At 40.7% G+C, this 19,628-nt stretch overlaps 2 protein-coding genes across 4 annotated transcripts in view; both read left to right on the top strand.

The window, feature by feature from the left end:
* Positions 1-1,878, top strand: part of NGLY1 (N-glycanase 1) — a 35,847-nt gene extending 33,969 nt beyond the window's left edge. The window contains exon 15 of one of the 3 annotated variants that reach the window (XR_012672629.1): positions 892-1,875. The gene's annotated coding sequence lies outside the window, so the exon portion shown is untranslated. Of the gene's footprint in view, positions 1-891 lie in introns of all 3 variants that reach the window. The other 2 variants (XR_012672628.1, XR_012672630.1) reach the window with 2 other exon arrangements.
* A 6,560-nt stretch (positions 1,879-8,438) lies between these two features.
* The window catches only part of TOP2B (DNA topoisomerase II beta), a 67,265-nt gene continuing 56,075 nt past the window's right edge, over positions 8,439-19,628 (top strand). The window contains exon 1 of the mRNA XM_075143390.1: positions 8,439-9,122. Coding sequence (XP_074999491.1) covers positions 9,060-9,122 — 63 coding nt within the window. The 5' untranslated portion in view covers positions 8,439-9,059. The remainder of the gene's footprint in view (positions 9,123-19,628) is intronic.

A 19,628-nucleotide genomic window follows, 5' to 3' on the forward strand; every position in this document is an offset into this window, starting at 1 on the left:
ATAAATGGCATTTTCTAAGAGCAAGTTAAATGTTGAATGGGGCAGAGATTGATACTGTGTTGCAAATTGCTGGATAATGTGTATTGCTTTTCCATGAAAACCTGACAAATTCATAGCACTTACTACCTGGAAATAAAAGAATATGAGCAGCAGTAACAGCCAAGGTAAAAGAAACCACACTACTTCCAGATAAATTTAAAGAACTACTCCCGCTCTTCAAAGGCTTTCTGGTATAAAAGCTTCCAGCAGAAGAGCATATGTGGAATAACAAAGCTCAGTAAAAATCAACTAACTAAAAAAAGGTGTGCTATTATTACAACAGTTCTATAGCAGAACAGCAACAACGTTGGCATGAGTTTACTATGAGACAGTACAAGAAAATGTATTCTTTCTAGCTGTTATATAAGAACACAGTGTATCACTAAGTTGTTCTTTGCAAAATTAGTTTTAAAAGAATGTATAGTATGATTATTGTATAACAGTTGATGGATTTGTTGCAAAAATAGATACGCTGGCTTTTTTCATATGTAGGTCTGTCAGTAAGCAGTACTATGAAACATACAGTGCCTTTTCTTAAGGTTCTTTGCTTCATAGTTTCCAAGGAATGTTAGGAATATTCTAAAAGAACTGCATCGATGAAGAACAGTTTACTGTACTAGAAGTTAAATACACAGTAGATTTCAAAAAGAAATGTATAAAATAATGAGGGCTACAGCTTCCATGTTCTTTGGGTGAAAAAAAAACCCGCAGGTATACATATATCAAACCAAGTTACTTTTAACACATCATGTAGATGAAAAACTTATTTCTAGAACATTAAAATGAATTCACTAAGTATTAAAGCACATATGTTCAAAGTCATTCAAAAGTCATTGTTTTCCTCCCTCACAGGTGACAGCCAGGAATCCTAAATCTAAGAAAGGAATGCTGTGATCAGCATTCAGCTTTCTGAGGTGCTCAGAAAAGGAGACACGCTCTTCATGGCTGTGCTGGACTGAAGATGACCTAGACTGAGATTCCCAAAATGCTAATACACATGTGCCATAGCAAAGTGCTGCCTAAATAATTCCTGAGTAGTCAAACACATTGTCCTGGCCAATACCAAAAGCTGTTGCTACTGCAACTTCTGCTACCTCTAGTGAGCAAGATTCGTGTAAGAACCACTGATCTGGATGTTTTTACTTCACCTAAAGACTGAGGTAATTTGTTCTTACTTTTCTTTAAGAAAAACAGGAGGGCACTAAGGAGCATGAAGAATCTACAGAGGTAAATGGGAGCAATATGAAGTAGGTAGTGGAAGGAGAAGATATAGTTGGGTAAAAATAGAACAGAAGACCATAACCTAGACATAAAAACATATTTAATTTGTTGCATTTAGTACTTTATTTACCCATTCTCCTAATAAATACAGCAAGAATAAAATGCTAAGCAGAAACACCACTATTGAAACAAATAACTAAGGACAGCTGCGTTATCTTGGAGAGAAACATTCAAGACCCAGAAATACCAAAACGTTAAAGGATCTAAAGGGATAACAAAAGATTTTTAATGCATTTCTGATCTTCTTTGCTTAATATTAATATCTAATGAAAACAGAAAAGTGCATGAAGCAGCTAACAGTGATCACTTTTAAACACTGCTTGTCTAATCTTCCAAGCTGTTGAATTACACAACTCCCACTGAAATAAATAGGAACTGCTGCTGCTGAGCTTTGTTACAAATTAGGCCACGTGAGAAACTATTGGATAGCTGATCTGAAACAAGTAATTGTTAGGGAGTTGTAAGGTCAGATAATGCTTACATTTAAGACTAAGTAGGTGGCTGAGTCTTGTGTACATTTTACCTGTTCAGCTGTACAACCCTCTTTCCTTTTTGTTAATTTTTTTTTAATTCAAGTATACATCTGATTTGTGTAATCACTTTCTCAAAGACTTCTCAAAAATTTGTTCTCAAAAGCCTAAGAATTGTCTACTGACATAGACAATCTGAAACAATGCATTGGAGCAAATGGCATTTTTAGTAAACAGGTTGCTGGAAAGATAAACAACTTAAGTCAGCCAGAAAAGAATATTCAAAAATACAATATTATTGTATAAACTTCCTCTTCTAAACTGCTTTGTAATTGTCAGAAGCACACAGTAAGCACATTCCCTGTGCTGTGGGCTATAAAAAGGTAATTCAAATTTTAGGGCATCTAGTACCAAATCAAAAACATCGTGGTCTAGTGATTCAAAGCACTGAGCCATTATAGACTCAAGCTGCTGGTACAAATTTGCTCAGAGGGGTTGTTCAGTAATTTGTTGGATAGGTAGCTTCAAACTGTCTGACTGACTGTGGTTCTGCTATTCTGTGTCTGACTGGACCCTTCATAGTTAGCCCAGATTTTTCTTTTTGGTAGTTCCTTCTTTTTGTCTTCCCCACTTTCTGGGCTCAGATGTATTGCTCACTGATGTCCTCACACATGCCTACCCCCAGCCCTCTTTCAGTTGGATGTTCACAGGACATTCACTCAACTCTTTTTGTTGATCTTTGCCTCAGATCTTCAGTTATCCAAATATTCCAAAACTCGTGGCCTCCTCTTTTTCCCTTTGACCTCAGCATAAGCTATGTGGGTGCACTGGCCACATCCTAATGACATGCTCTACCTCAGTGACTCTAAGTGGAGGCTGTACCATCTGCCTCTCTTGGGTCTTCCGTGAGACTTTCCTCTTCTTGAGTTACCACAAGAACACACAACTCAATTTTGAGAAAGGAAATGCAAATGCACATCCTGACATAGTCATCATCGATTCCAGTCAAAACTGGTGGTAAAATGAAGCTATGCAGGAAAGCTTGCCCTTTCTATTTTCCCCCAGTAGTTACTAATCATATATCAAAACAGAGGTAATGTGTCAGAGGTGATTGAATTTTAGCTCAAAAGAGGAAAGTACTATCTCTTTAGACATTTCCCAGAATAGTGGGCTTCTCTGTTGGCTACATCAGTCATCACTTTTCTCCACAGATACAACATGTCCACACATGCCTTGTATGATAATAACTCCTTCACCTTCCTGTCATCCCAGGAATGAGTAGACGTGACTTTCTGCTATTAGGAAGCAGTCTTGATACTCACTCTGGATCCATCATGGATTTCTGTCTGGAAGGCTGGAGAAATACACTGGTAATGGGGATTTTCAATGAACAAAAAGAGTCTTGCTGGGTAAAAATGAATCACCGCTCACATTTTCTTGCCCAAACAGTCTTGGGTGAACTGCTAGGAACAAAACTACATGGCTTAGCCAGAAAGATATTCCCCTTTGGAAAGAGAGAGCTCCTTTTCAGAGGGACAGGAAGAAGGCATATGTGTTTAACACACAGAAAAGCTACCCAAGTGAGGAAAGCCTACCATGCTTCACTGTGTTCATTACCCTGAGCTCAAGGGAGGCAGGGAGTTTCTGAATGGCATGTCATCTCCAAAACCTTGCTGGCTGTTTGCATTCTCCACATTAATTAACAATGCCATAATGTGGTTGATGATTTCCAGCCTCCAAATGATTGCAGCAATCTGCCTCTCAGCTCAGTATAACTCTGCTGATGGCCATTTTTATGCCATGTATGTTCAGCACAGATCTCCAAAACCATTGCCTTCTCTATGTGTCTTTCTGTTGTCTTTGCCCCCTGAGCATTTGCAGCTCTTTGCACTGCCACCAACTCTTTTAAAAAATTCAGAAGTTAATAGCACGGATGTTCATTTCATTCATATTCAGAATTCCTCCCAGCAGGGCCAGCTCAACCTCCTTTGCTTCATCTGTGCATGCACCTTCTCTTGCTGTATGTGGTCGCTGCACAAGAAAGCTTTCTTCTAGACAAGGAATTTCAGTACAAATATATTTCATTTCTATGACCATCTCCTGCCTTAGCAACAACTCTGCTAATGCTGCTCAGCAAAAGCGTATCACTCTTTAAGCCTGAATTGACAGTGAGGAGACAAGATGGACTTGGATACTAAAGCACTTCTAGTCACAGATAAATATTTGATGTTAACAAGTGACACGAGTTCCCTGTTCTGCAGGAGAGACAGTGCACTCCAGGAGAGAGGCCAAGCGAGTCGGCGGGACTGTCTCTGGCATGACCTGCCTCTCCTGCAGTGGGGGGAGCTGGTGCGGTCCGGAAGAAAGTCGGGTGGGTCAGTACAGTGGTGCCAGCTGTGGGGTGGGCAGTCCAGGTGTCGGGCCCTGGGGTCCCCACTGCTAATTCTGGGGCTTCTGCTGGACCTCTTCCCCAACATCCCATCAGCAGCGCTCACAGCCTGCACTGCTGGAAAGTTCTCCACACCTCGGCAATGGCGCAGCAATTAATAGGTTAGTTACAGGTGAGTAACTGGAGGGTAAACAGAGTTTAACCAGTCCAAACCCTATGCCAAACTCTCACAAGGTGGCATTCTTGGAGGATTAAGGTGGAAAAGGCAACCTGACAATCACTTGGTGTTTTTCAAGAGACTGGTTGTCGAGCAGTCTGACCCCAGGAACAACTACTGACAAACATGCCAAGGATACGTCAGGCAGATGCAGTTCAGATGAGAGTGTCAGGCAGTGCACTGTGTACACCCACAGAAAACCACCAACGTGTGCTCTTGCTAGTTCAGCAACGTTGTTTGTAAATATGCATGACCTGGCTAAATTTATATCATTAGATGATCCAGCAATGGGTAGACTTTTCTTAATTGCCTTGCAACCATGGCCTGAAATTCATTCAGAATCAAGGCAGTACAGATATGTTGATAACTCTCATATTGTACTACCATAATCCTACTCAATAATTTGATCAGTTATTTCACAATTATGTTAATGAATCATGGTGAAATTTTAAAGTGTGGTAGAATATGGAAATTACTTTCTTGCAAATGTAAATATTTGTTATTAAAATATGCAATGTTTGTTTATACCTTATTACAGCTATATAAGATGTAGAACGTATAGTGTAATGGGTATCAACATTGTTTCATAAATATTTTAGATCAAAATTGCAAATTATGCTTTTTCCTGTGTAGTTTGCAGAAAACTGAGAGCTGCGATCACTCATTTAGGTAAGTGATTGTATCTGAGTATGTTCTCAGAGTAGATAAATGTACATAGTTTCACAAATAGGCAAGTTTTATGCCCTTTTAAGTCTGATTCCAGAAAAGCCACAGAGAAAGAGAATGTTTTATTAAACAGCAAGTAAACTAGAATAGAACCACCAAATAACTTACAATAGATGGGAAGTTTGTACATACTATGTATAGAAATATTTAAAGATCATACATACTTACTGCTCATCAGACTTAAAGATCATCAGACTTACTGCTAAAATAATTAAACACAAAGTAATGTTACAGTAAATATTTTGCTTACTAAAAACAATTAAACACTGAAACCAGTAGACAATTGTTTTGAAAATCTGTAGGGTACTTCTATTTATATTATGATCTCCAACTATGAGAACAAGCAAGTCTCCAATGAAATAAAATAGGAATTTTGTGTATATCGTCTCAAGGGGATTATTAATTTAAAATGTCACACAATAAGTGTAAAGTATTTGGCATAAAGTGATAGTACATGATTGGGGCAGGTGGCATCCAGCAGAGAAATCCCACTCCTATCAAAATGTTGTGGTGCTTAAATTCGATTCATGCTTAAATCTAATTCTGTGTTTGTTTTAGCAGGAATCACTTGAAACGTGATGAACAGTCTAGTTTTACTTCTTCACCTCTGAACTCCATGGAGGCAGCTTCTTGTAGTTTCATAAGAACTTTGTCACACAATCCTACATGGCTAGGAATGCAATCACTCAACATACACATATAAGTATTAAGGATAAAACCAATATAAACAGTAAGCCAGTAACATGCCGTGCAGGTAGCATAGTATATGATGAGAATTGAATGAAAAGCAACTTGGACAAAGTAATTTCAAAGAAGACTAAAGAAAATGCTTGGAGGAACGTCAGACTTTCCTCCTGTATTTACTCCAGCATGACGCATAGACTGAACATGTCTGACCATGCACATGCAAAGATCAGCAACTGCCAAGAAGAAAGAAACTCCCTCTGTCTTTCTGTAATGTATATAGAATTGGCTGTCTTCAAGCTAGATCGCTATCTACTACTTGGCTCAGGATAAATGAGTGCAAAAGGCATACTTCCCACAGCCTAAGAACAGCCTATTTACTAAACAGCTGGAGCTAATGAGAACGTAGTACACTAATGTTTGTGACTTGTTCTCTGTCTGCTGTATGTATTAATGGTTCTCTGCCAATGCAAAAAGCTTTGAGCAGATGCACTCAGGCTGTTTTCTCTGGTCCTCCCAATATCCGTTGTAGGAGCCCTGGTTCACTACACATGATTCATTTTACAGGTCCTACATACAAATTTGAGAGTTGGAAGAAAAACCCTATTCTAATCAGCAAGCCCAAAACTCTGAAGCACTAGGCAGAGCGCTCCAAGTGTTACAACCTTCTTGTTCTGCAAGAAACACTCTTTCTTATCTTGCCCAAAGTGGAAGAAAACACAGCCCACAGCTCAGAGGTACATGCAGCTGCAATAGAATTGGGCTGGAACAGATAACTTACTGTCCCTTCTAGGCAGACGCCATTACTTTCCGTAATCCCTGTGCAGCACTTAGATATTAGTTTAATAGGTTCCTTAGAAACTGGGAGAGCAAAATTATGCTAAATAAGCAATATTTACTAGAAATTCTTCTTGAGGCATAATTGAACATTACAACTGACTCCTCAAAGGCGGCTGCTCCATTTCCAATCGCTTTACTTCTTAGGAAAAGCATTTTGCAACAGGAAAAACCTTTAAATTATTACTATTCAGTTGAAATTATTCTCTTCAGATACCAATTTGTCTACCAACTCAGATGCAGTGCTCCTACTAATCCCTTCTTTTGTGACTTTACATTGGGAATAATTCAAGGAGTGGAACAGGCTGGACTAGGTAGGTCTTTTGCATTTCACACCACAAAATGAAAATCACTAATTCAGAAGCTGCATGTCGTGAAACATTTTTTTTAACTTGTCAAAAATCTATTACCATAATATTTATGGTCATATATATTTTACTTTTGGTGGGAAGTACCTTAAACTCTAAATATTTTTCATGCTTATACCTAAAATAACATTAATTTTAAGCTTCATACACACACCATTTAGGCCTAGGAAGTAGATGCTAAGTTACACCACAGGATTTTTTTTCAGAACAGCAAATATTTTAGAACAGCGTCGTGTACTCTGTACAGAACAGGGTGCTTTATTATGTGACCCTATAATAAGGCAACTTATCACTGACCAAAATAAGACTTAACACGGTGATGCTCAAAAGCATTCATAGTAGTAGCAGAATAAAGTTATGCGAGGTATCTGAGCTAACAAACCCCTCAGGCTGGTTACCACGGTCCAGAAGAGGGCAGTGGTTTATAAAGACTCTCCTGCCCGGAGCATCAGGACTTTAATTCTGTTCAAACTGCTGCAGGGCGCAGCGGTAGCAGTGCGGCAGGCATCAGGTATGGAGCCGGTGGAAAGGGGGTAGCTGGGTTTAGGTACCCCCAAAACGCCTATCCTACCCACTGCTTCACCTCTCCTCCACCCGCGTATGGCAGCATCCACTTTAAAGACAAGGAAAAGGGGACAGCCGTGCCCCGCCAAGCCCGCGCGCTTCCCTCCCAAAACATGTCCCTGTGTGGGCACGGTCCTCGCGGGAAAGCGAGGCCTCTCCTTCCCCGCGGACGCGGAGTGGGAAGGTGGGCCCAGGGAGGGCGCAGTCCCTGCCCCGCGGAGCCCGCAGCGCGGGCACTGGCCCGGCGGGCCGCTTCCTCCCACCGCCGCTCCCCTCCCGCCCTGCTCCAACCGTTACGCCTTCCCTCGCGCCGCCCCTCGCCCGCGGCGCGCGGCAGCGCCCCCGCGCGGAGGCACGGCTCCCTCCCTGTTGCCACCCGCAGTGACGTCTCACGCGGCCTCAGCCGCTGCTTCCGCTTCTCCGATTGGCCGGCGCCCCTCGCAGCCTGCCCGCCTCCGGCGCGTGATTGGCGGGTCGGCTGGGGGACAGGGCGCGGGGGGAGGGGAGGGCAGCCCGGGCCGGCTGCATTCGTGAGGCGGCCGCGACGCGGATGCCGGACGGGGGCAGCGCACTTATTGTCTGAGCGCCGGGTCCCGGCGATAGCGGTTCAGGGGGTGGGGAGGAGGCGGGGGAGCGGCACCGGGCACCGGGGACGGGGCGGAAAGAGGAGGGGAAGGAGGGCCGGGCCAGCTCCGGGTGTCGGCGGGCGGCGTGTGCGTGCGTGCGTGTGTGCGTGAAGGGGGGGGCGGGGGCTGCGCGGGCACTCGCGTGCGGGTGCGCGCGCGCGCGGGGAGGGAAGGCGCGGGCGGGGGAGGGGAGGAGGGGGAGATTTTATTATTAATCTTTTTTCCGGGCCTTTGTGGCTGCGGGGGGGAGGGCCCGGGGGTGAGGAGGAGAAGAAGAGGAGGGAGGCAGCGCTAAGGCGGCGATAGCGGCGGCTGTTGTTGCCGCCGCCGGTGCCGCGAGGTGAAGGGACCGGCAGTCCCTTTAAACTAGCGAGAGCCGCAGGCCCGGCTGGGCCCGCCTGCCCGCTCGTTGCCTCCCGGCCTCGAGTTTGAGCGCGGGCGGCGGAAAGGCGCTTTTGTGGCGGCGGCGCGGCCCCTTGGCTGCCCTTCCTTCCTCGGCCCTTCTCTGCCGGGCGCTTTCCTTCCCTCGCGGGGCTGCGGGCGGCCACGGTAGCCCTCGCCGCCCCTCGCCCACCCCGGCGTATTATTTTCCTTCGCCTCAGCTGCGCTCCCCAGCATGAACTAGAAGCCGGGCCGAAGGGAGTGGGGAGCTCTCGGTGTCGGGGTGCCTCTGCGTGTGTGTGCGTGTGAGGGCGGGCGAGGGGCTGCGGGGCTCCCGGGCCCGCGCGGCACCGGAGGGGCCGGGGCGAAGCGCGAAGGGCGGGCGCGCCGTGCTGTGCTGCGAGGCTCGGTGTCGGTGCCGGCCCTCTCGGTTGCCTCCTTGCTCCCTTCTCCTTGCTGAGGAGAAACGGGCAGAAAATGGCAAAGTCTGGAGGAGGTGGTGGCGGTGGCGGCGGCGGCAGCGGGGGACTGACTTGGGTGGTAAGTTGTGGGGTTGTGTTTTGCTGTTTGTGGGTTTTGCTTTTTTTTTTAATTATTATTTCTTTTTGCGTCCCTTGTGTGTGTGGAAAGAGGGCGGGCTGGCTTTTAAACGAGGAAAAAACTGACGGATGGCGTGAAAGGGGAAGCGCTGTAGAGCCGCTCGGTGGAGAGGTCCGGGGCGCGGGGAGAGGGAGAAGACAGCCTGGGCTTGGGCTTGGGGTGGGCGTTAGCAGGAGAGGAGCTTGCAGCCGTGGGGGGCTCGGCGCTGTAGGGAAAAGGCTAGTTAGTCTGTGAGCAAAGAAGGAGGAAGGAGCCTCCTGCCTTGGGGGGACTGGGTGGGTTAGTAGGGCTGTTTTGAACTCACTGTCCTCCGAAGTGAGGTGTGGGCTGTCTGTCGTCCCGTAAAAGTCGCAGTTACTGCCTCTTGGTGCTAGAGCAAAGTCTTTGCGGGCTACCAAAGGGGCTATGTATTTATCCCAGCTTCTTTCCCAACTGTCTGAAAAGGCAATACCTGAAGTTCATAAGTTTCAGAGATGGGTAACGAGGAGGCTTTCAGAGACATACGGGGGGCTGGAGCTGTGTGCTTTCTATTGTATCTTGGAATTAAACTTCATTATCTTCCAAAAGTTATAACTCTGTAACAGGGCCCAGGGCCAAGAAGGGTTTGTTTTTTTTTTTACTGCTTTTCATGGATTGGTCAGAAGTATTAGGATTTGAGAGGGTGCAGGTGATAACTGACTCTAGAACTGGTGAATCATTTTGAGCCGTTTTAATGTCCTTTGAGAGTGTTAGCCCTGACTCACAGTGCAGAGGGATGCTCTCCTCGGCTGTAGTAGTAGTGGATGCTCTCTGGTTTTGGTAAGACTTGAGGAAGGAGGAGCAAAGATGACATGAAGGGGTCTGGTTCAGCCAATCAATAACTTCCCTGCCTTTCTCTTGTTCAGTGTAGGGTTCAAAAGGGGGTAACTTTAATGTTTAAGCAGAAGATGGTATATCTTGATAGATAGATGGTGAGGTAGCTGCATCTTTCATCAGATACATATGCTTTACAGAGTTAGGAACTTTTAAGAAGTCTTGTTAAAGAGAATAATAGCAAACTTGTTCTTCTGTTGTGTCTTTCTACATCTTTGAGCTGTTGGAAAAGAATGTGAATAGCATTATTGAGGTGAACAAATCCTGTATATTCTGATGGTGGACTGTTTCTGTGGCTCTAATTACTGTATTTTATGTTGGTGGTTCTCTTTTTCATTTTAAGAAGCTGGCAGCATGAAAAGGTATATAAAAATGAGTAAGTTTCTGGGTGTGCCACTTGAAATTAGGGGCAGTTTAGATATGGGAACAGCCTAAGTAGAGAAACTGAAATTATTCTCCTTTCTTTCCTGCAATACTATGTGATCTTTATCAACTGTGGTCTTTGGATAGCTCTTCAGAATTAAGATTTTTATAGGCTAGGTTGGACCAAGTAATTGAAAGTTTCACAGCTCATATAGAAAACTGCAGAATGAAGTGTGAAAATCACCGAGTAGGCATTTTTAATGAAACATGTTCTTAAATGTAATGGGAATGAAAGTATGGTGAGTCAACAGTTTCCTACAACTGGAAGTAATCAAACTTTTCCTTCTCTAAAAGTAGTAAAAATTAAAAGTGTGTTTGTCATCTCAGAGTAGTTGTAGGGAAATAATTACATTTTAGTTAAAACTGTGTTCGCATTTTTTCAGAAAACAGTAGGACATTGTTTCTTTCTTTCACAGGCATTTTAAATACTGAAGATAGGACTTATGAGCCAGTTCCTAAAGCCAAACCTGCTCAATGTCAGCTGTAGAACACTGGCATACAAAACAGCAATATTGTTGTGGCACCAAAATGGATGGGGCAGTGGCTAGCGATCGGTTTAGTGTACCAGGCCAAAAAAAATGTTGGTTCAGGCGATGGTTCATGAGTAGATGGCACATGCTGGACTTGAGGATGAGAGGTAGAGAGCTAGGGACAGTAATAGTTTCAGCTGTCTGGTTTTAATCTGCTTGCCATGTATCTGCTGGATATGCAACTACTTGCTGTTTGGTTGTAAGTTGTTTTGAAACTACCTTGATTTTTTTAGACTTTTTAGTAGTGTGTTGAAACCACTAGGATGCTTACTTTCTGAGTAATGTATTTTGTATTGTTAGTGGTTTCTTTTTAAGACCATGAGTTAAACGATTGAAGGGTAACAGAAGTAAGTCTAGTTCTAAAGATGAGGAAACATTTAAAACTTAGTGGGATGTTAATTTATGTTTCAAACTAGCAAATCCTATATGCATAACCTGGTGCTCACATTTTAGTAGAGTTGCATGTATAACTAGCTTTGGTTGTGATTTAAATAGTGTGCTTGTTCATTGCTTCAACTAACTAGGAAAAAATTACATGCAGTTATGAAAAAGGAAGGGTACTTCATGCGGTAGAGAATTTACCTTAGAGTGAATTTCATAATGAGAACATCATACAAGCATCAGGTGATGCCTACTTTTACTTTTAAAAGCAAGATGAATTAAACGTTCATGGAAACAAACAGCAAGTCATCTGTGTTTTTAGCTACCTATAACAGAACTTAAAGAAATGTAACTAGCAATGGTAGGCAGTTATCAGTGATGGGGACGCATGAGAGTATATCAATTGAAAATGTTTCTTGGGAGAACCATCCAGCATGTATAACTGAAAATAAACCAAGATAACCTCTGATTTATCAAATGTGCTAGTTATTTTTTGAGGAGTGGGGTGTTTTTTTTTTTTGTGGTGGTGTTTTGTTTTGGGGTTTTTTTTGTCTGGTGTTTTTTTTTTTGTCTGGTGGGTTTTTTTTTGTCTGGTTGCTGATTTTTTTGAATCAACTTGCAGCTCTCCACTCTAATAGTTGATAGGAGTTTTGACCAACAGATTGATACTAATTACTTTTGGTGGGTGATTTCCAAGGATCACCCACAAAAGTGTTAAGTTGTATTAAGAGTTAGTTACAAAAACATGGATTTGTAACTAGAGAAGTTTTCATTGGTGAAACATAATGGCATTTTCTAATGCTAGAAAAACTTACTTTGAACAAAAGAAGTAATTCTTATCTTCAGCCTTTCTGTGTGTTTAGGAACTACAGAAAACGAACTGTCATAGTAGTACGGTAATAGTATTTTATGATTTTTTTATAAATATGCCCCGTATAGTGAAAATGAAGTCATTGCAAATAACACCGTGAAGTGTGTTGGTTCTGATGCAATGGTCATGCCCACAAAGCTATTGAAGAGTGTTTCAGACAAGCAGTACCTCATCCACTAATTCTGTCAATGTTTTCAAGGCTTTCTCCTCAACCCTAAGAGCTACACAAGCCTGAAAAATGAAAGCTGAGACTATTGATAATAATTTAAAATTTTGGACACCACTTCCATTTTCTTGCCCTTTGTGAAAGGGATAGGTTTCAGTTCTAGGAAATGCTAGCTTAAAGTGAATATATGCTGAGTGTTAGTGTGACTTTTATTTAAAAAAAATATAATTAGTATCAGATCTGTATGCTCCTTGAATGGAGCAGAATGGAAATAATGTATATATTTGGGTTATACTGGTTCATCCTTGGTTTAAATAAATACTGTAGCTGTATATTAATAAGTGAAAAGACAGCAACCTTTCAAATAATCTAAATTCAGCTATTAGCACTTCTCAGCAGTTTCAAAGTTTACCTTGAAAATAACTTTTAACTTAATGTTGTCATTTAAAAAAAAAAAAGAATATATATGTAGTAAAGAAGATAGGACAGTAGACTCAAAAGAAAACAAAATGAAACAAAAAACCCCCAACAAATAAAGCCCCCCCCATCCTCTGTTGTTTTTATTGTTTCCTTTGAAAACAAATACTATTAAAGGTGTTCAGTTTTACTTCACTTTTAGTAATTTGTTTTGAGAGGATTAAAACAAATCTTTATTTTGAATAGTGTCTGATATGTTTCCAGTGATATGCCATAACTCACTTGTAATGGATTCTGCACTAGGTGGTTTCTAACTTTATGGGAAAGTTTTTTGCATCTGAAATCTGAACAGGGTCCCTCCTGCACCAAGTATCTGCCTACCGTTGCTCTATACTGAGCATCATCCATTACTCTGATTTGGGAGCAGGGGCTTTTGGACAGGAGCAAGACAGGAGTTCCCTTCTTCTGTCAGTATAGTGCTTGGGGAAGAGTGTCGGGATATGACAGGGTGCCCAAGAATTGTAGTATGTTACTATCATGAGTCTATTCCTGTAAGCTGGCTGGATTCTGCCTGCCTGAAGTACGTCACCAAATCCTAATCAAATCTTCACTTTTTAAAAATAAGCATGCTGTCCTAGAGGTGAACCAAATGTAAATAGTTCTTCTTTATTCTTTTTATTACTGTTTATTACCACTTTATTCATTTCAAAAGCAGGAGTAAGTGGTTGAAGTTCCTACCATTGAATCCTCTAGAACTCTTTAGTTGCCTTTCTAGACCCAGGTTAAAGCTCAGATTAAGCTTTCTGTTCTTTCCATTTCTTCATCTGGATCAGGCCTTCTCTTTCTAGGCTGAAGCTAGGCCTAGAACACAGTTGTCATGTATATGACAGTTGTTACATATACTGTTAGTTACTGTCTTATCTTTCCTCTGCTATATTGTAGTGTCTGCGGGGGGGGGGACGGGGGAGGAAGGTCTTACATTGTTGCCAAGTCTTGTTTCAGTGCTCCTCTCTCACTTTTTATAGGCATCTATCTTTTCTTTGCTATTATGTTGAGCAGAGAACTGAGGGTTTTTTTGTGCCCTGTGTGCTCTCCCCTCCCTCCCCCCCCCCCTTTTTTTTTTATTTTACTGTTGTACAATGGAAGGTAGGTCAGACGTGAAATAGGTGCCCTGATATGTTACTATTTACTTTTATTAAACATAACACATTTTGTAGGCTTTGGAGCTATGTAGTATATCAACAGTCAAGGGGGATCAGCATTCCCTCTTGCTCTTGTTGAATTTCTGATTCTGGTGCCCTTAAGGAAGCAGTGTTGCAAAGAGATGTGTGACTCTCCTGAATATTCTAGCACTAGAGGGAAATGTTTGTGGCTCAATTTGGTGAGTCAGACACAATAATTCTGAAGAGGGATTCATTAGATGTTATGGCTTGCCTGCCAAAAGTAAGTTGTTATCTCTTATCCTCTATCCTCCATGCCACCATCCAGTGAAATACTTTTGTCATCATCTTACTGGTCCAATCTTCTCCTTGTTAGAGAGCTGAATAATGCAGGGTCAAAGAAGTGATAGAGATGATATCAAGTAGAGGCTTGGTGATGGAACAAGATCGGGGCTACCTTTTGACTGCAAATGAGCCAATCTTACAGCTTAATAACATGCATCTTCGCCCTGTGTATTCTGAGCTGGGAGGAAAACTTGTTCTAGTGAAGGTGAAAGAATGCTGGATGCGTAGAAGTGGGGAACTAAATTGTAATGAACTCTAGGAAGGAATGTATATCTTGGGGGAGGGGGAGAAAATTGATTTTAAAAAATACATGGGGGATTACTTTAAGTGTTTGGTGGGGAAGGTGTACATTCAAGCACGTGTACTCTGTTAATGTTCTATCTGTCTAGATTTGTGTGTGTATACGTTTAATTTCTAAGTTACCAGTGCTGTATTAGAGGTTAAATAAGGAATTACTTTATTTGGACAGATAGTAACCTTTCCAAATAAAAGAGTATATAAGTAGTCTAAGGTAGGCAGTTTAGGTTTTAAAAAATTTGTGTTTAAATCTAGGATTTTGTTTTCATAGACTTCGTTTTCCAGAAGTAGATTTTTACCTTGCATGTAAACTGTCTTGTGTGTCTACGTGCAAAAGCAGTCTTCCAATGCATGTTTATATTTCAATTAATTGAAAGCAGCACATGTGATTCATAGCTGATGGATATGAGTGATTCCATCCCTGGGAGTGGGTTTTATATATATTATAGGTTATACAGAGAGAATCTGGAAATGAAAACTGGTACAGAAAACTTAATTTTCCTCATCTAAAATAGTAGATTTCTTGCAAGTTGCCCACAAAGAAAACATTATTCTGCACTATATAGGCGGTTTGAAAGTTTTCAAAAGCAGATTGAGCAAAAATATGTAGTTCTAAACTGTGTGAAGAAGGCTGTTTTGAAAATTGTGTGCTTGGAGACCTAGCGGTGTCCTCTCAAGTATATGTACTGAAACCCAGGTATTTTGGAAGAATGTATTTTAATACTAATATCCCAAATTTAAAGTGAATATTAAGTCAAGGCATGTAAAATGTTTTTACAGAACTTTGAAAATAAATACTAAAATTTAAAATATAATTTAAGTTCTAGCAACCAATGAAGGTGTCAAGATTGAACATACCAAGTGTTTGTTGTTTTTATAAACATAGGAAAAAAGTATTCCTCAGAAGCAGCAATAGACCAGCTCTTAGTAATAGTAATTTTTGTTCAAAAAATGTTTCCTTGCCATTCTCTTGTTATGAGTACTCAGAAGGTTGATGTGAAAAGCAGGGAAAGATTCCTCTCCTCCCCAATAAGTGAGGATCAGATCTGCTAGTTTTAAGACTTCAGTGTGATTGCAAATGCTTTCACTCTTATGAACTGAGTCCTTTTAAGTTATGTTTTGAAGTGCGCGTTGTTAAACTTTTTCTATGATATCAGCTCATCTCGTTTCATTTAATAAAGCTATTTTAAAATGCTGTCTGCATCTTAATGCAATTCCAATTTACATATAAATAGTTTGCCACTGAAAGTAAAGTACTACTTTTAATTTTTTATTTTGTTAAAATGATAACTCTGTGTATTTGTTACACTATACACATCTAAGCAATTCTGTTTTCTTTTCCCCAAGTAAAAAAAGGGCATTAGCAAAGTTAGCGTAAAGGCTGCTTGAGTTAGAACACGTTTGAAAGGTTCAGATCTAAACATCAGATCTATATTTTCCTTTGTTGGACATCTTTTTAAAAGCTACCTTAAAGGAAAAAAAAAAAAGGCAAGGATTAAATTACTTAATTTGATTAAGATTAAATTGCTTAATCTACTATGTGTGTTTTTCCTGATTTGTGAGGTGGAATTTCAGTTGAGATATTAAGGAGTCCTCCTTTCATGGAAGCTGTGTGTCTTCAAGAGGTACTGATTTCTTTTACTCTTTTTTTAGTGAATGAGTGGGCCTCGTTAGACTGAGGCTTCCTGTTCCTTCTTTAAGACATTGAACAGTTGTGAGAAGAACAGGTGTATGAAAAACTGGACAAATGTCTGCCTTAGTGAGGTGCCAAAAACTCACACACCAGCTTTCTCGATCTGTGGAGGAATCTTCAAGGAGAGAGAAAAGAACAATATTTTCTTGTCATGACAAAATCACAGGAGCTATAAGATAACATTGAAAAGTTATTTTCTTGTAAATCAAAAGAAGCTGAGATAAAGTACAGAAAAAACCCAATTTCTTGCAACCAGATAACTTGATATGTAATTTTTCTATAAGAGCAGTTAGAATTCTGGGGTCAGCCCCTAACCAGAGCATCTTTACCTGTGAGAAATTGATAGTGTGCGCTTCACTGGAGATACTGGAAAGCAGCTGTCCAGTCTCTGGTAGCTCTGGGGTATTTTGACTTTTTAGGGAAGATAGTGTAGTAACATATGAACATTTCAGTCTTGTGATTATTCCCTTGGTAGTTGTGTACCATGATATAAAGATACAAGAATGGCAAAGTGACTGGGGAAGAATAACACCATCTTAGACCAGCCGATATAGAGAGAGTTCTAGTGCGTGCAGTCATTCAGACTATTGCCTCCATGCATCAACACAGAGCTCTGTGTTGGCTGAGGTAGTGTTTTTCATCATACACTGTTTAGTGATCCTAACTTAAAGTCTTTTCCACCACTGTTATATTACAGTATTGCCATGAAAACTTTGAAATATTACGTCACAATCTTGGAGTGAAATGGAAGCAAGTTGCTTGGAGGAGATAGTTGCAAGAAGTGAGGCAGTTATTCTGTTATTAAGCAGACCTGGGAGAGGATTTTTCTTAAACACACAAATAAGACACTGTATAAGCACGTGAGGAATCAGCTGGGGGGGAAGTTCCTTACCTGGGTTTACTGGTGGAGAGGGAGGGAGGTGGTCCAGATAGTTTAGAGAAAGCAAACCTGAAGTTGTATCATGTTAACCTCCCCTTCCTGATACTAGTTAAATCTTTCAGAATATGCCATGTAGACTTTCTTCTTTGCCAGTGGAGTGATATACATGTATGTCAGGTAACAAACATGATGAAAACACTGAACGATTTAAAAATTAATCTCAAAATATATTTGAAATTATTTTATGAGTCTTTTATATGGTACCTTTTATGGAGGGGTGAATTCTTCTGCCTGCCAAGATGCAATTCTTCAATTGCAAATTAAAGCATAGAGTTTTGATGATCTTCAACATTGTCAGTGTTTTTAATGAGCAATCCTGAAAAGCTTTTCATAATAACTTCTGTAGGAATTTTGCTGTGGGAGGATGAATGGCTGAGGAAGGGGGAGTGCTCAGGCTTTTTTGACTTGTTGCTACCTCTGTTTTTCTCCTTCTGAATTGCTGTAAATGTCTGAACGCCAAACCTGTGTTCCTTTCTCATGGAATTTACTACAGCATTGAGACTATGATATGTAGTATATTTATGGGACTTGTAAAACATTTCAAGATTTGTAAAAATGCCAGAGGAACAGTAGATGTTGCATAGTAGGAGTTGAGCAATTAAACTCAAGCTACTTTTTTAAAGAACACTGGATTCATATTTACTTTAATGTGGCGGAAAAGAATAGATTTTGAAAATACAGAATGCCAGAAAATGTGGCTGCGTTAGCATAGGCATTTCTAATAATAAAAAAGCAGATGCATATGTTATTGTGGAGCAAACTGTGGTATTTGAGAGAAAGCAATGTGATCATTATTCGTAAACTTGTAGAGTTTGTTCTATGTTTGGGACAGTTTTTGAAAAGAAAAAACCTCATTAATTTCCATTTACGTGGTACTTTGTGTTAAGTAAATATGTTACTATTGCTTTTCTGTTGAAGATTCTAGGGAGTAGACTTTTAGTGATTACTACTAATCATACTGTGTTCCTTTTTAGACCACCATATACGTTAGAAGTACAAAAACCTCAAGGATCACAGTTAAGGTATTTAGTATTTCACTGCAAGGTATACATGCAAGTAACATAAAGGTATACCAATCCTAATATACTGAGAGCTGTTACATTCATGAGAGTTCAAAAATTTTATTCGGTTGTACAGTGGAGAATTGCTTCCTACTGAAGAGTGCGATTGGATAAGTAACCTCTAAGTGATGTTTGGGCTCTCCTCTATCACTAATGTAACATGACTAGTAATCCTGGAGCTGACTAGAAAAGACTGGGCTTTGGATTTTGTGTAGAATAAAATCTTCATGTGTGGGTTCAGTCACTTCTTCCAATGTATCGCAACTTGACTCCTGTTCTGTGTTACTATGCCAGTTAACATGAGCTGAAAAACTAGCCTGTTTGATTTGCTCCCCCTGTGTATTCTCTTGCAGCATGAATGTCTTGAATGTTGTCTTACTTATGCCTGAAGCTTTTTCTACAGCTGTTTTTCTACAGTTAGTTTATTAATCCGAAGATAGTTCAGCGAAGTAAAAATACCTTGCGGTACAATATGGGTTCAGCTGGCTGTAGAACCTAAGGAAAGATCACAGTGCTGTTCTAGGAATGTGATATTTGACATACAGCCTGAATGGGTTTTAAAGATTTTCGTTGTCAGAAGGATCTATCAGGTTGTGTTGTTCTCTTTCAAAGTAATCTTTGCAATTGGGAAATTAAATGTGCTGAGAGTCTAGAATACTTTCACAGCACTCAAACTGGTGATGCCGTAAAGCATTAAAAAGGGCAAGGATATGGGAACTGCTGAGTTATAAAGGGGTGCTGCCAGATGCTGATAACCTAAAGTTCTGATGTCAGTACCTCTAACTTTTTGATTTCTTGGCTAGCGGAGGGCTTGTGTGTGAGTTGAATGATGAAACAGTGGACCAAACAGATTTAGTCATTCAGTGACCAAACTGCTTCATGCAGTGGTTCCAAGGATCACAGTTCTAAAAATCTGTAGGAAAACTGTCTTAAGTTGTCTTAAATTTTAACGTGAATAAATTACTTCTCCGTGAGAGTCAGTTTTTTTTTTCCTTCCTTGTTTCTGAATTTTAGCTGGTAAAACAAATTCTTAAAAGGTTAATTTGTAAAAGCATCCATAAATGTACTTTTTGATACTGGGTAAACAGTATCAAAATTTAGTATTGGAGTAGAACTTTTCAGTGGATAGACAACTAAAAAATTTCAGACCCTTAAAAAATTTAACAGTAAAATTCAGTTAAACTGTCATCATACATGGGCAGATGTTAGACACTTGCTTTTAAAGAAAATAATAAAGGTCAGGATCTGAATGTACTGCTGATTGTATCCAAACCTGGGCCAAATAAAGCAGAACTGTTGCTGTAGTAACT

The sequence above is a fragment of the Calonectris borealis genome, chromosome 2 (assembly GCF_964195595.1).
Source record: "Calonectris borealis chromosome 2, bCalBor7.hap1.2, whole genome shotgun sequence".
NCBI lineage: Eukaryota > Metazoa > Chordata > Aves > Procellariiformes > Procellariidae > Calonectris > Calonectris borealis.